At 39.6% G+C, this 17,782-nt stretch overlaps 1 protein-coding gene across 1 annotated transcript in view; it reads left to right on the top strand.

Moving 5' to 3' along the window:
- Window positions 1-1,076: 1,076 nt before the first annotated feature.
- C15H16orf87 (chromosome 15 C16orf87 homolog) overlaps window positions 1,077-17,782 on the top strand; it is a 153,559-nt gene continuing 136,853 nt past the window's right edge. The window contains exon 1 of the mRNA XM_036911050.2: window positions 1,077-1,445. Within this exon, the coding sequence (XP_036766945.1) occupies window positions 1,410-1,445 (36 nt within the window). The 5' untranslated portion in view covers window positions 1,077-1,409. The remainder of the gene's footprint in view (window positions 1,446-17,782) is intronic.

The following is a 17,782-nucleotide window of genomic DNA, read 5'->3' as shown; positions in this document are numbered from 1 at the left end:
TTTTTGGTTTAATGTCTCCTTTTAATCCCAATAGGGAAAGATAACATAGGAAAGAGCTGAGGGGGTGTCTCCTGTTGTTTTTGAGGAGAATTGCCCATTGTGGGAGGGTGAGAAAGGTGGCCGGGGTTTGAGAAGCACGCTGCGGGGACGTTTCCCTGCGATCAGTTTCCCAACCGGAGGCCCCTGGAGCCGGACTGTCCTGCACAACAGAAGGAAGCGTCCCCCCAGTCAGACTGCAGGGGTCCCCTGTGGTGTTCTCAACTGGAGAACAGAGAGGAAGGGAAAGGATAAAGGAAAGAGGACCCAGAACAACTTTCTCTTGGCACCAAGAGAAAGTTGATGAAAGGCCAAAATCTTACCCTCCTGGGCATTGCGATGGATTAATGGCCGGTGGTGGACGTGTAGATTGAGGTCTGGCAAGATGGTCCCTGGACTGGAATTCGTGAGGGGGTTTTGGGTGAGGGGGGAAGGGAAACGGGGTGACACACTGGAGGCTCTCAGAATCTAGGCTTGTAGCTCGGGATGAACTGCTTCCTAGGCTGCAAGAGAGCCCCTGCTCCTGGCTCCCGCTCCCGGGGTTTCGGTACCATGTGAAAGAAGAGAGGGGATGCAAACTCAACAGTCCAGGCAGGTTTACTGCTGAACCTGAGAGGGACCCCTCTGTCCTGGCCAGCAGAACAAAGGAAAAAGAGGGTCTCTAACAGGTCAAGAGGCTTTTTATGGCTAGGGCTTTGGCGGGCTCTTTGAGGGGAGGGGTCAGGGGAAAGGTGGGCTTGTGGGTTGCTGACTTGTCCTCTGGAGAATGCTTGTAGCCTAGGTAAGATGACACCTAAGTCCCTCTGAGATGGTGTGTGGGCTTATTCAGAAGACGATACTCCGGTCCAGATTGTATCACTAACATTTACTGAAGTTTACTAAATGCCCTCTGCATTTATTTAACCTACCTCGTTTTCACTCAAGTTCTCCTTTCTTCCGGGAAGGGGGCGTGCCCAGCACCGCGACACGCTTAATCTGTACATTAATTGGTTGAGCTCGAAGCTCGCTACCACTGAGTCCCGACAAGCCACGCCCCCACGCCGACCGCCGTAGAGAAGGTCCTTGATCGCCGGGCGGCCAGTGTATTCTCCTGAGAGTCCGGGCGCGTTGGAGGACGGGCGTGGAGTGTGGGAGCGTGTTTGGCGTTCCTGCTGAGCCGGTGCAGGCCTCGCCCCTCGGCACGCAGGCTACCCTCGAGTTCGCGTAGGCGAACTCTGGCCTACGGGGATACAGCGGGCGGAGGCCTATGTTTGGCCTGCGGGGATACAGCCGGCGGAGGCCTGGCTGCTGAGGTACTCGGAAAGGCGTCCGAGTCGCTGCCTCCGCCGCCGCGGGAGAGAAGCTCGTTTACAACTCAAGCGAAGAAACTGGAGATGGCCAGCAAATCATGTCCCGAGTGCGACCAACAGGTGGGCGCCGGGGGCCGGGCAAGCGGGCCTGAGTGGCGAGTGCGCGCTAGCGGCGCGCCGTTTCCCGCGGCCTTTGGCTGTGGAGAGGCCGCCTTGCTGGGATCTCGGCGGGAGGGCCCCTGGGCTCGGAGGCCACGGTGGGAGCCCGAGATGAGCCAGGGGGTTGCCGGGGAAACGCCACGGGCCGTATCCCGGCCGGTGCCCACCTGGCAGTGGACAGACCCCCAAGTGTCTTCCTGTGGCCCGGCCGCGCCGGAGGGGGGCGTGGATCGCCGACGGGCGCCCTGTCCCGACCCTCGCTGAGTGGTCTGGCTGGCTCCTGGTAACAGTGGCGGGAGGCTGGGGGCAGAGGCCCAAGGACAGGAGCCCGTCCATTCTGCCCGGACGCGGATGCCTGATGTACTGGACTCCGAATACTGGCTCCTGCCATGCAGGGTTGCTTTGTTTCCGTTTGAGATATCTAAAGTGGCAAAAGGGGCCACAGTGTAATAGCGTTTCCCTCTTATTAGAGTTCAGTAAATTGGAGATCTTAATATGCTTTTTAATAATTTTTATAACCTCAGTAATTACTCTGGTCTAAATTTTTAGTGGAACACTATTGAATACTGTCCCCATTAAAGCCCTGTTTTTCAAGGTGCTCTCCTCTTAAAGTGGTTTGTATTTTTCTATCTTTTTAAAAGATGAATTTTCCATTCCTACCTATATGTTATTTCTTCAGTTTTTAATATCTGCTTTCTAAACTAAATTCATTAGGTCATGAAATGGCTTTGTGATCACCAGTGGTTTAGGGTTCAGCTATACGATCAAACTTACAAGGGCTCAGATATGACAAACACTTCATGTTATCAGAACCGCGTCAGAATTGTGGTCACTTAAACATTCCAGGGGCTTTCTCGGCTTCCCCACATGACAGCTCAGATGTAAAGAAACAAAGCCATGCTAGTAACTGAAAGAATTATTGTGGCTTAGAAATTTCATGTTTCTTAGCCCATGAATGAGGTCTTAGCTTCCAAAGTTTTGCAGGGAATGGCGTAGTTACACTGTACTACTGAAGCACAAAACTTTTCATCAGGTTTGCCTTCCAGTCCAGATCCCAACAAGGGATCATTTGTCCATATTGCCTAATAACACTGTGGAAATTCCACCTTTATGAGGATGACAGGGTCAGAATGCTAGAAGAAGATTGACCAAAGGTCTTTTTTCTCATGAAGTTTTGTTAACCCTTTTCTAACATGTCATAATATATTTGTTGAAGAAACTATTTTTTCCTCTTTGAGTGGTCTGGGCACCATTGTTGAAAGTTAGTTGACCATAGATGGATGGGTTTATTTCTGGAGTTGCAAATTCTGTTCTAGTAATCTATGTCTATTCTTATGCTAGTACTTCAGTGTTTTGTTTTTTTTTAACTGAGTTATAGGATTTTTAAAAAAACATTAAAAAATTGACATATAATTGACATACCATGTTAGTTTCAGGTATACAATATAATGACTTGATATTTGTATATATTATAAAATGATTACCACAATTACCCACCCACTCCTTTTTTTTAACAGCAGTTTTAGCCTCACAGCAAAACTGGAAGGTACAAAGATTTCCCATTTACTTCTGCATCCATACATGCTTTGCCTCCCCCATTGTAAACATCCCCCACCATAGTGGTACATTGTTACAATTGATGAACCTACATTGACACAGCATTATCACCCAAAGTCCATAGTTTACATTATGATTCACTTGGTGTTTTACATTCTGTGGGTTTGGGTAAATATATCTTCCATTACAGTATCATACAGATTATTTCCCTGCTCTGAAAATCCTCAGTATTTTGTCTATTCATCCCTCTTTCCCCTCAACCGCAGGCATCCACTGATCTTTTTTTACTGTCTCCATAATTTTGCCTTTTCCAGAAGGTCATGTAGTTGGACTCATACAGTATGTAGCCTTTTCAGATTGGCTTCTTTCATTTTATGATGTGCATTGAAGGTTCCTGTGTATCATTTCATAGCTTGCTAGCTTGTTTATTTTTGGCACTGAATAATATTCCATTGTCTGGAATTACCACAGTTTATATACCCATTCATCTACTGAGAGACATCTTGGTTGCTTCTAAGTTTCGGCAATTATGAATTAAGCTGCTATAAACATGGTGTGCAGATTTTTGTGTGGATATAAATTTTGAACTCTTTTGGGTAAATAGCAATGAGTTCAATTGCTGGATCATACGGTAAGAGTATATTTAATTGTGTAAGAAACTGCCAAACTGCCTTCCAAAGTAACTGTAGCATTTTGGATTCCCACCAACAATGAATGAATGCAGGCTCCTGTTGCTCTGCATGCTTGCTGGCATTTGGAGGTGTCTGTTCTAGATTTTAGCTATTCTACTAGGTATGTGTTGGAATCTCATTGTTTTAATTAACTTTTCCCTGATGACACAAGATTTAGAGCATGTTTTCATATGTTTATATGCCATCTATATATCTCTTTAATGAGGTGTCTTTTAAAATCTTTGGCCTATTTTAAAAATCAGGTTATTTTCTTTATTGCTGAGTTTTAAGAGTTCTTCATATATTTTGGGTATCAGTCCTTTACTTGATATGTGCATTGCAAATACTTGTTTCTCAATCTGTGTCTTGTCTCTTTATTTCTTGGCAGTATCTTTTGCAGGGCATAAAGTCTTAATTTTTATGAAGTCCAGCTTATCAGTTCTTTCTTTCATGATTGTGCCTAAAAAGTTATCACCAAACCCAACGTCATTTGGATTTTATCTTGTGTATCTTTGAGGAGTTCTATAGTTTTTGTCTTTTGTATTTAGGTATGATCCATTTTGAGTTATTTTTTGTGAGGGATGTAGGGTCTTTGTCTAGATTCTGTTCTTTGATTTGCTTTTTGTCTTTGCATGTGGATGTCTAGTTGCTCTAGAACCATTTGTTGAAAAGATTGTTCTCCATTGTATTTCCGTTGCTCCTTTGTCAAAAAAAATCAGCTAATTTGCTAGACTCTGTTTTTCTATTTCTACGTTTTCAGTTCCGTTGATCTATTTGTTCTTTCACAAGTACCATACTGTCTCGATTATTGTAGCTATATAGTAAGTCTTGAAATTGAGTAGTGTGAATCCTCCATAATCAAATTCTCCTTAAATATTGTGTTTGCTACTGTGGGTGTTTTGCCTCTCCATATAAAGCTAAGAATCTGTTTTTCTACATCCATAAAATAACGTGTTGGGATTTTGATGGGGGATTGCATTGTATCTAGATCACTTGCAAAGAGAGGACTAACATGTTGACAATATTGAATCTTCATATCCATGAACATAGAGTAGCCACATATTTCATTTTTCTTTGATTTTGTTCATTAGTTTTACAGTTTCCCATATATTAACCTTGTACATATTTTGTTAGATTTATGCCTAAAAATTCCATTTTCTGGCATGATAATTTAAGCGGCATTGTGTATTTTTTTAACTTTTTTTTATTAAGGTATCATTGATATACAGTGTTGTAAAGGTTTTACATGAGCAGCATTGTGGTTATTACCTTCACCTGTATTATCAAGTCCCCACCACACACCCCATCGTAGTCACTGTCCATCAGCATAGTAACATTCTATAGAGTCACTACTTGTCTTTTCTGTGCTATGCTGCCTTCCTTGTGACTCCCCTACATTATGTGTGCTAATCATAATGCTCTTTAATCCCCTTCTCCCTCTCTCCCCACCAACCCTCCCCACCCCCTTCCCTTTTGTTACCTCTAGTCCCTTCTTGGAGTCTGAGTCTGCTGTTGTTTTGTTTCCTCAGTTTTGCTTTGTTGTTACACTCCACAACTGAGTGAAATCATTTGATACTTGTCTTTCTTCACCTGGCTTATTACACTGAGCATAATACCCTCTAGCTCCATCCATCTTGTTGCAAATGGTAGGATTTGTTTTCTTCTTATGGCTGAATAGTATTGCATTGTGTATATGTACCACATCTTCTTTATCCATTCACCTACTGATGGACACTTAGGTTGCTTCCATATCTTGGATATTATAAATAGTGCTGTGATAAATATAGGGGCGCATATGTCTTTTGAATCTTGGATCTTGTTTTCTTTGAGTAAATTCCTAGGAATGGAATTCCTGAGTCAAATGGTATTTCTATTTTTCGTTTTTTGAGGAAGCTCCATATTGCTTTTCACAATGGTTGAACTAATTTTTACATTCCCACCAGCAGTGTAGGAGGGTTCCCCTTTCTCTGCATCCTTGGCAGCATTTGTTGTACCAATCAAAAGACATGGAGGGGCAGAATGGATAAAGAAACAAGGCCCATCTATATCCTGCTCACAGGAGACTCATTTCAGACCCACAGACATTCACAGACTAAAAGTGAAGGGATGGGAAAAGATAGTTCATGCAAATAATAGGGAGAAAAAAGCAGAAGTAGCAGTATAACAGATAAAATAGATTTCAAAACAAAGAAAATAACAGACAAAAAAGGACATTACATAATATAGTGATAAAAGGGACCAGGAGGGTATAAGTATTATATACATATGTATGCACCCAACATAGGAGCGCCTAAATATGTAAAACAATAATAACTGAATTAAAGGGGGAAATAGATTGCAACACATTCACTTTAGGAGACCTTAACACACCACTCACATCAATAGACTCATCAATCAGACAGAAAATAAGTATGGAAACAGGCACTGAACAGTACATTAGATCAAATGGATTTAACACATCTATAGAACACTCCACCCAGAAATAGCAGGACACACATTTTTCTCAAGTGTACATGGAACATTCTCCAGAATAGATCATAAAAAGAGGCTCAATAAATTAAAAAAGATTGAAATTGTGGCAAGCAGCTTCTCAGACTACAATGGTATGAAACTAGAACTAAGTTACACAAAGAAAACAAAAAAGCCCACAACTACACAGAGGCTAAACAACATGCTTCTAAATAATCAATGGATCAATGAACAAATGATCTGTGGGATACTGCAAAAGCAGTTCTAAGAGGGAAGTACAGAACAATTATTGAGGTTTACTCAAGAAACAAACAATCCCAAATAAGCAGTCTAAACTCACAATTAAAGAAACTAGAAAAAGAACAAATAAATCCCAAAGTCAGTCAGGAGGAATGTAATAAAGATCAGAGCAGAAATTAATAAAGTAGAGGAGAATAAAACAATAGGAAAAAAATCAGTGAAACTAGGAGAGGGTTCTTTGAGAAAATAAAAGAAATAAACCCCTAGCCAGACATTTCAAGAAAAAAGAGAATATACACACATAAACAGAATCAGAAATCAAGAAGGAATAATCTCAACAGATACCACAGAAATAGAAGGAACTATTAGAGAATACTATGAAAAATTATATGCCATTAAATTGGACAATCGAGAAGAAATGGACAATTTCCTAGAAAAATACAACTTTCCAAGATTGACCCAGAAAGGAACAGGAAGTCTGAACAGACCAATTACTAGCAGTGAAATTAAATTGGTAATCAAAAAAACTCCGTACAAACAAAAGTCCAGTACTTACTTGATCTCTTCCCAGCTGAATACCATTAAACATTTAAAGAAGAGGTAATACCATCCTTCTTAAAGTATTTCAAAAAATAGAACAGAGGGATACTTCCAAACTCATTCTCTGTGGCTAGCATCACCAAAACCAGGCAAAGACAGTAAAAAAAGAAAATAAAAAAGAAGAAAAAGAAAATTACATACAAATATCCCTGATGAACATAGATGCAAAAATACTTAACAAAATATTAGCAAACTGAATTAAAAAATATATCAAAAAGATTATTTATCACAACCACCTGGGATTTATTCCAGTTATGCAAGGATTATATAATATTCCTAAATCAATATCATACACCACATTAACAAAAAGGATAAAAACATATGATAATCTCAATAAATGCTAAAATAACATTTGACAAAATTGAACATCCATTCATGATAAAAACTTTCAACAAAATGTTTATAGAGGGTACATACTTTGACATAATTAAAGGCATATATGACAAATCCACAGTGAACACCATATTTAAATGGCAAAAAGGTGAAAGCTTTTCCTCGAATATTAGGTACAAGATAAGGATGGCCACTCTTACTTCTTTTATTCAGTGTAGTACTGGAAACCTTAGTCTCAGCAATCAGACAACACAAAGAGAGAAAAGGCATCCAAAATTGTAAGAGAAAAGCAGAAGTGTCGATCATTTGGAGATTAAAGATGGTGGCGTGAGAGGAGAGACAGAGGCTTCCTCCCTAAAACTGGATACAATTAGAAAATTTAATTGGCGCAACTAATCCTGAGAGAGCAACAGGAAAGAGGATGCGTCAGACTGCACACACCTGGAGAAAAGAGGAGACCTCAGCAAACGGGTTAACGTACCAGAGCTGTGGCACTGCGGGCCCTGAGCCCATCCCCCACCAGCTCACCAGCGGGAGGAACAGAAGCGGAGCAGGGAGGGAGTGGAAGGCTTGGGACTGCTGAATACCTAGCTCCGGAAATCTGCGCTGGGAGCACAAACCTACATTTCATGGTGCTTTCATGAGACTCGCATGACTACCAGATTGGAAAGTTAATACAGGCAGAGTTCCAGGGGAGACTGGGATTCCGGTTGCTTGTGGGAAGCAGGGATGCATATCTGGCTGCTCTGGGACAAAAACTTATACCTGTGTGACTGGCCCACTGGCTCAGGCAGTGGAGACAGGCACAGCAGCCAGGAGGCGGGGAACAGCTCTTTCCTACCCCCAGGCACAAGTACCGTTCCCCTGCAACCCCCGACATTGCTTCAGGGGCTCAGCAGCTCCAGAATAGAGCTGGACACTAGAGGGCACCATATACGAACATGAAACGCCAAAGGAACCTTGTCCAGAGTAAAATTGTTAACACAACTCCCGAGAAAGATTTAAATGATGTGGACCTCGTGACTCTTCCTGAAAGGGAATTCAAAATAAAAATCATCAACATCCTAATGGAGGTACGGAAAGACATCCAAGAACTCAGGAATGAATTCAGGTCAGAGATCCAATCATTAAAGAACACGATGGAGGGTATTAAAAGCAGGTTGGATATGGTGGAGGAGACAATAAATGAAATAGAAACTAGAGAAGAGGAATACAAAGAAGCTGAGGCACAGAGAGAAAGAAGGATCTCTAAAAATGAAAGAATATTGAGAGAACTGTGTGACCAATCCAAGCAGAACAATATTCGCATTATAGGGATACCAGAAGAAGAAGAAGAGAGAAAAAGGGATGGAAAGTGTCTTTGAGGAGGTAGTTGCTGAAAACTTCCCCAATCTGGGGAAGGAGATAGTCTCTCAGGCCATGGAGATCCACAGATCCCCCTACACAAGGGACCCAAGGAAGACAACACCAAGACACATAGTAATTAAAATGGGAAAGATCAAGGATAAGGACAGACTGTTAAACGCAGCCAGAGGCAGAAATAAGATCACATACAAAGGAAAGCCCATCAGACTAACAACAGACTTCTCAGCAGAAACCTTACAGGCCAGAAGGGAGTGGCATGATGTATTTAATGCCTGAAGCAGAAGGGCCTGGAACAAAGATTACTTTATCCGCCGAGATTATCATTTAAAATTGAAGGAGGGATTAAACAATTTCCAGATAAGCAAAAGCTGAGAGAGTTTACCTCCCACAAACCATTTCTGCAGTCTATTTTGGAAGGTCTGCTATAGATGGAAGTGTTCCGAGAGTTGGATAGCTGTCACCAGAGGTAGTAAAATCATGGTAGGGAGGGTGGAGCAGCTAATTGCGAGGCAAATGCAAAATTAAATTGACTATCCCCAAAGCCAATCAAGGGATAGAGGAAAAGTATAGAATCTGATACCTAATATATAAAGAATGAAGGAAGAAGAACAAGGAGGAGAAAGAGAAAAGAACCTTTAGATTGTGTTTGTAACAGCATACTAAGTGAGTTAAGTTAGACTCTTAGATAGTAAGGAAAGTAAACTGGAACCTTTGGTAACCATGAATCTAAAGCCTGAAATGGCAATAAGTACATACCTATCGATAATCACCCTAAATGTAAATGGACTGAATGCACCAATCAAAAGACACAGAGTCACTGAATGGATAAAAAAACAAGACCCATCTATATGCTGCTTACAAGAGACTCACCTCAAACCCAAAGACACGCACAGACTAAAAGTCAAGGGGTGGAAAAAGATATTTCATGCAAACAGGGAGAAAAAAGCAGGAGTTGCAGTACTAGTATCAGACAAAATAGACTTCAAAACAAAGAAAGTAACAAGAGATAAAGAAGGACATTACATAATGATAAAGGGCTCAGTCCAAACAGAGGATATAACCATTATAAATATATATGCACCCAACACAGGAGCACCAGCATATGTGAAACAAATACTAACAGAACTAAAGGAGGAAATAGACTGCAATGCATTCATTTTAGGAGACTTCAACACACCATTCACTCCAAATGACAGATCCACCAGACAGAAAATAAGTAAGGACACAGAGGCACTGAACAACACACTAGAGCAGATGGACCTAATAGACATCTATAGAACTCTACACCCAAAAGCAACAGGATACACATTCTTCTCAAGTGCACATGGAACATTCTCCAGAATAGACCACATAGTAGGCCACAAAAAGAGCCTCAGTAAATTCCAAAAGATTGAAATCCTACCAACCAACTTTTCAGACCACAAAGGTATAAAACTAGAAATAAATTGTACAAAGAAAGCAAAAAGGCTCACAAACACATGGAGGCTTAACAACACGCTTCTAAATAGTCAATGGATCATGACCAAATTAAAATGGAGATCCAGCAATATATGGAAACAAATGACAACAACAACAGAAAGCCCCAACTTCTGTGGGATGCAGTGAAAGCAGTCTTAAGAGGAAAGTATATAGCAATCCAGGCATATTTAAAGAAGAAAGAACAAACCCAAATGAATAGTCTAACATCACAGTTATCAAAATTGGAAAAAGAAGAACAAATGAGGACTAAAGTCAGCAGAAGGAGGGACATAATAAAGATCAGAGAAGAAATAAATAAAATTTAGAAGAATAAAACAATAGAAAAAAAATCAATGAAACCAAGACCTGGTTCTTTGAGAAAATAAACAAAATAGATAAGCCTTTAGCCAGACTTACTAAGAGAAAAAGAAACAGCACACATCAACAGAATCAGAAACGAGAAAGGAAACATCGTGACAGACCCCACAGAAATACAAAGAATTATTAGAGAAAACTATGAAAACCCATATGTTAACAAGCTGGAAAACCTAGAAGAAATGGACAACTTCCTAGAAAAATACAACCTTCCAAGACTGACCAAGGAAGAAACACAAAATCTAAACAAACCAATTACCAGCAAAGAAATTGAAGTGGTAATCAAAAAACTACCCAAGAAAAAAACCCCTGGGCCAGATGGATTTACCTCGGAATTTTATCAGACATACAGAGAAGACATAATACCCATTCTCCTTAAAGTTTTCCAAAAAATAGAAGAGGAGGGAATACTCCCAAACTCATTCTATGAAGCCAACATCACCCTAATACCAAAACCAGTCAAAGACTCCACCAAAAAAAATTACAGTCCAATATCCCTGTTGAACGTAGATGCAAAAATACTCAACAAAATATTAGCAAACCAAATTCAAAAATATATCAAAAGGATCTTACACCACGACCATGTGGGATTCTTCCCAGGGATGCAAGGATGGTACAACATTTGAAAATTCATCAACATCATCCACCACATCAACAAAAAGAAAGACAAAAACCACATGATCATCTCCATAGATGCTGAAAAAACATTCGACAAAATTCCACATCCATTCATGATAAAAACTCTCAGCAAAATGGGTATACAGGGCAAGTACCTCAACATAATAAAGGCCATATACGATAAACCCACAGCCAACATCATACTGAACAGTGAGAAGCGGAAAGCTTTTCCTCTGAGATTGGGAAAAAGACAGGGATGCCCACTCTCGCCACTGTTAATTTAACATAGTACTGGAGGTCCTAGCCACAGCAGTTAGACAATACAAAGAAATACAAGGAATCCAGATTGGTAAAGAAGAAGTTAAACTGTCACTATTTGCAGAAGACATGATATTGTACATAAAAAACCCTAAAGACTCCACTCCCACCTACTAGAACTAATATCGGAATTCAGCAAATTTGCAGTATACAAAATTAACACACAGAAATCTGTTGCTTTCCTATACACTAACGATGAACTAGCAGAAAGAAAAATCAGGAAAACAATTCCATTCACAATTGCATCAAAAAGAATAAAATACCTAGGAATAAACCTAACCAAGGAAGTGAAAGACCTATACCCTGCAACTATAAGACACTCTTAAGAGAAGTTAAAGAGGACAGTAACAAATGGGAACTCATCCCATGCTCTTGGTTAGGAAGAATTAATATCATCAAAATGGCCATCCTGCCCAAAGCAATATACAGATTTGATGCAATCCCTATGAAACTACCAGCAACATTCTTCAACGAACTGGAACAAATAGTTCAAAAATTCATATGGAAACACCAAAGACCCCGAATAGCCAAAGCAATCCTGAGAAAGAAGAATAAAGTTGGGGAGATCTCACTCCCCAACTTCAAGCTCTACTACAAAGCCATAGTAATCAAGACAGTTCAGTACTGGCACAAGAACCGAGCCGCAGACCAGTGGAACAGATTAGAGACTCCAGATATTAACCCAAACATATATGGTCAATGAATATTCAATGAAGGAGCCATGGACATACAATGGGGAAATGACAGTCTCTTCAACAGATGGTGCTGGCAGAACTGGACAGCTACATGTAAGAGAATGAAACTGGATCACTATCTAACTCCATACACAAAAGTAAATTCAAAATGGATCAAAGACCTGAATGTAAGTCATGAAACCATAAAACTCTTAGAAAAAAACATAGGCAGAAAACTCTTGGATGTAAACATTTGCGACTTCTTCATGAATATATCTCCCCGGGCAAGGAAAACAAAAGCTAAAATGAACAAGTGGGACTATATCAAGCTGAAAAGCTTCTGTACAGCAAAGGACACCATCAATAGAACAAAAAGGTACCCTACAGTATGGGAGAATATTTTCGTAAATGACAGATCCGATAAAGGCTTGACATCCAAAATATATAAAGAGCTCACACTCCTCAACAAACAAAAAGCAAACAATCCAATTAAAAAATGGGCAGAGGAGCTGAACAGACAGTTCTCCAAAGAAGAAATTCAGATGGCCAACAGACACATGAAAAGATGCTCCACATCGCTAATCATCAGAGAAATGCAAATTAAAACCACAATGAGATATCACCTCACACCAGTAAGGATGGCCACCATCCAAAAGACAAACAACAACAAATGTTGGCAAGGTTGCAGATAAAGGGGAACCCTCCTACACTGTTGGTGGGAATGTAAATTAGTTCAACCATTGTGGAAAGCAGTATGGAGGTTTCTCAAAATGCTCAAAATAAACTTACCATTTGATCCAGAAATTCCAGTTCTAGGAATTTCCTCTAAGGATGCTGCACTCCAGTTTGAAAAAGACAGATGCACCCCTATGTTTATCGCAGCACTATTTACAATTGCCAAGAAATGGAACCAACCTAAGTGTCCATCAGTAGATGAATGGATAAAGAAGATGTGGTACATATACACAATGGAATATTATTCAGCCATAAGAAGAAAACAAATCCTACCATTTGCAACAACATGGATGGAGCTAGAGGGTATTATGCTCAGTGAAATAAGCCAAGTGGAGAAAGACAAATACCAAATGATTTCACTTATCTGTGGAGTATAAGAACAAAGGAAAACCTGAAGGAACAAAACAGCAGCAGAATCACAGAACCCAAGAATGGACTAACAGTTACCAAAGGGAAAGAGACTGGGGAGAATGGGAGGGTAGGGAGGGATAAGGATGGGGAAGAAGAGAGGAGGTATTATGATTAGGATGTATAATGTGGGGGGTGGGGGAATGGGGAGGGCTTTGCAACACAGAGAAGACAAGTAGTGATTCTACAACATCTTACTATGCTGATGGACAGTGACTGTAATGGGGTTTGTGGGGGGGACTTGGGGTAGGGGAGAGCCTAGTAAACATAATGTTCTTCAAAAAAATGAAAATAAATTAATTAATTAAAAAAAAGGGAAACACTAGGGCACAATGAAGGAAAAAATATAAGATAAATATAATAATTAGCTGCAAACATGTACTAAAATGTAAGCCCCATGAGGCCCAGGATCCGCTTTGTTCACTGTTCTATCCTGGGTACCTGAAATAGGTGTCTGGCATATAGGAAGTTGTACATAATGTCTGAGGAATAAATAAAAACATTGTTTAGAACGTAAAAAAAAAAAAGCTGAAGTGTCACTATTTGCAGTTGACATGATACATAGAAAACCCTAAAGACTCCAGCAGAAAAGTACTAGAACTAATGGTTGAATTCAGCAAATTTGTAGTATTCACAATGAGTATGTAGAAATTTGTTGCATTCCTATATACTAACAACAAACTAGTGGAAAGAGAAACCATGAAAATTTCATTTACAATTGCATCAATAAGAATAAAATTCCTAGGAATAAACCTAACTGAGGAGAAAGACGTATATATACTCTGAAAACTATAATTCACTCATGAGAGAAATTAAATAAGTCACCAATAAATAGAAATCTATCTGGTACTCAAGGGTAAGAAGAAGTAAGATTGTCAAAATGGGCCATCCTGATCAAAGGAATTTACAGATTAAAGGCAATCCCTATCTAAATACCAATAGTAGTTTTCATTGAACTAGAAAAATAATTCTAAGATTCATATGGAACCACAATAGACCCTGAATAGTCAAAACAATCCTGAGAAAGAAGAACAAAGTTGGAATAAGTAGTTTTCCTGAGTTAAAGCTATACCACAAAGGTATGATAATCAAAACAGTATTGTACTGTCTCAAGAACAGACCCCTAGATCAATGCAACAGAATAGGCACCCCAGATATAAACCCACACGTATATGGTCAATAAGATATGATAAAGGAGCCATGAATATACAACAGGAGAAAAACAGACTCTTCAATAACCAGTGTGGGGAAAACTGGACTGCTACATGAAAGAGAATGAATCTGGATTACTGTCTAATCCTATACATAAAAGTAAACTTGAAATGTACCAAAGTCCCGAATGTAAGACCTGAAACCATAAAACTCTTAGAGGAAAACATAGGCAAAAATCTCTTGAACATAGGTATGATAATTTTTTCCTGGACGTACCTCCTCAGACAAGGGAAGTAAAATAAAAAGTGAACAAGTGGAACTACATCAAACTAAAAAGCTTCTGTATAGCAAAGGACACCTCAAGAGAACAAAAAGGCAACCTGCACTATGGGAGAATTTATAAATTATTTATCCAATAAGGGGTTAACATCCAAAGTACATAAAGAATTTATATGCCTCAACACTAAAAAAACCAAAACAAAACATTTAGCCAATTAAGAAATGAGGAGAGGACCTAAACAAACATTTCTCCAAGGAAGAAATACAGATTGTGAAAAAGCACATGAAAACATGCTCCACTTCACTAATTATCAAAGAAATTTAAATAAAAGCCACAATGTGGCAGCACCCCACATCTGTTAGAATGACCACTATCCAAGGAACAAGAACTTAAGGGTTGGCAAAGATGTGGAGAAATGGGATCTCTCCTATGTTTTTGGTGGGAGTGTAAATTGATACAAGCACTGTGGAAAGCAGTATGGAGGTTTATCAAGAAGTTTTTTAGTTTTAGTTTTAGAAATACCATTTGACCCAGCAGTCATTTCACTTCTAGGAATTTACCCAAAGAAAAGAAAATCACTTATTCAAAAAGACTTGTGTGCTCCTATGTTTATCACCGCATTATTTACAAATGGTAAAGGTATGGAAGCAACCAAAGTCTCCATCAATAGAAAAATGGATAAGGAAGTGGTGATACATATACACAATGGAATATTATTCAGCTATGAACCGAAAACGAATCCTCCCATTTGCAACAACATGGATGGATCTAGAGGTTATAATTCTTGGGGAAATAAGCCAGGTGGAGAAAGACAAATACCATATGCTTTCACTTATTTGTGGTATATAAAACAAAGCAAAGCAGAATGAACAAAACTGCAGTAGATTCACTGAATACTGAGAAGTGACTTGTCATTGCCATGAGGGAGGGTTTGTGGTGGATGAGAGGGCAGTGTGAGGGGAATACAGGGGCATAAAAAATCTCAATCATAATATAGGTTGGTCATGGGGATAATAGTAGAGCATGGAGAATATTGCTAATATTTCATTTTTTAAAATTTTGGTATCATTAATATATAATTACATGAGCAACATTGTGGTTACTAGATTCCCCCCATTATCACGTCCCCACCACATACCCCATTACAGTCACTGTCCATCAGCGTAGTAGTATAGAATCACTACTTGTCTTCTCTGTGCTATACTGCTTTCCCCGTGTGTCCCTGCTACATTATGTGTGCTAATCTTAATGCCCCTTAAGCCAGTTCTCCCTCTCTTCCCACCGCCTGCTCTAGTCCCTTTCCCTTTAGCAACTGTTAGTCCACTCTTGGGTTCTGTGAGTCTGCTGCTGTTTTGTTCCTTCAGGTTTTGCTTTGTTCTTATGCTCCACAGATGAGTGAAATCATTTGGTACCTGTCTTTCTCCTCTTGGCTTATTTCACTGAGCATAATACCCTCTAGCTCCATCCAGGTTGTTGAAAATGGTAGGATTTGTTTTCTTCTTCTGGCTGAATAATATTCCATTGTGTATATGTACCACATCTCCTTTCTCCATTCATCTACTGATTGACACTAGGTAGGTTGCTTCCATTTCTTGGCTATTGTAAATAATGCTGCGGTAAACATAGGGGTGCATATGTCTTTTTGAGACTGGGAAACTGCATTCTTAGGGTAAATTCCTAGGAGCAGAATTCCTGGGTCAAATGGTAGTTCTATTTTGAGCATTTTGAGGAACCTACATACTGCTTTCCACAGTGATAGAACTAGTTTACATACTTACCAGAAGTGTAGTAGGGTTCCCCTTTCTCCACATCCTCACCAGTGTTTGTTGTTCCTAGTCTTTTCTATGTTGCTGATCGTTACTGGTGTTAAGTGATATCAAATTGTGGTTTAATTTGCATTTCCCTGATAATTAGTGATGTGGAACATGTTTTCATGTGCCTGTTTGCCATCTGAATTTCTTCTTTGAAGAATTGTTCATATCCTCTGTCCATTTTTTAATAGGGTTATTTCTTCTTGGGTATTGAGGCATGTGAGTTCTTTAGATATTTTGGATGTTAACCTCTTGTCAGATATATCATTTACAAATATATTCTCCCATACTGTAGGATGCCTTTTTGTTCTGCTGAAAGAGTCCTTTGCTGTTCCAAAGCTTCTTAGCATGATGAAGTCCCATTTGTTCATTTTTTATTTTGTTTCCCTTGCATGAGGAGATGTGTTCAGGAAAAAGTTGCTCATGTGTTTATTCAAGAGATTTTTGCCTATGTTTTTTTCCTGAGAGTTTTATGGTTTCATGGCTTACATTCAGGTCTTTGATCCATTTTCAGCTTACTTTTGTGTATGGGGTTAGACAATCCAGTTTCATTCTCTTGCATATAGCTGTCCAGTTTTGCCAACACCAGCTATTGAAGAGGCTGTAATTTCCCCATTGTATTTCCATGGCTCCTTTATCACATATTAATTGACCATGTACGCTTCGGTTTATATCAGGGCTTTCTTGTCTGTTCCATTGGTCTGTGGGTCTGTTCTTGTGCCAGTACCAAATTGTCTTGATTACTGTGGCTTTGAAGTAGAGCTTGGAAGTCAGGGAGCATAATCACCCCCACTTTATTCTTCCTTCTCAGGATTGCTTTGGCTATTCGGGGTCTTTTGTGGTTCCATATGAATTTTAGAACTCTTTGCTCTAGTTCATTGTAGAGTGGTGTTGGTATTTTGATAGGGATTGCTTTGAATCTGTAGATTGTTCTAGGCAGGATGGCCATTTTGACAATATTCTTCCTATCCATGAGCATGGAATGTATTTCCATTTATTGGTATCTTCTTTAATTTCTCTCATGAGTGTCTTGTAGTTTTCAGAGTATAGGTCTCTCACTTCCTTGGTTTGATTTATTCCTAGGCATTTTATTCTTTTTGATGCAATTGTGAGTGGAATTGTTTTCCTGATTTCTCTTTCTGCTAGTTCATCGTTAGTGTATAGGAATGCCACAGGTTTCTGTGTATTAATTTTGTGTCCCGCAGCTTTGCTGAATTCAGATATTAGATCTAGT

The sequence above is a fragment of the Manis pentadactyla genome, chromosome 15 (genome assembly GCF_030020395.1).
Source record: "Manis pentadactyla isolate mManPen7 chromosome 15, mManPen7.hap1, whole genome shotgun sequence".
NCBI lineage: Eukaryota > Metazoa > Chordata > Mammalia > Pholidota > Manidae > Manis > Manis pentadactyla.
Note: the sequence above shows the minus strand (reverse complement) of the source record. Positions and strands in the feature narration are given on the sequence as shown.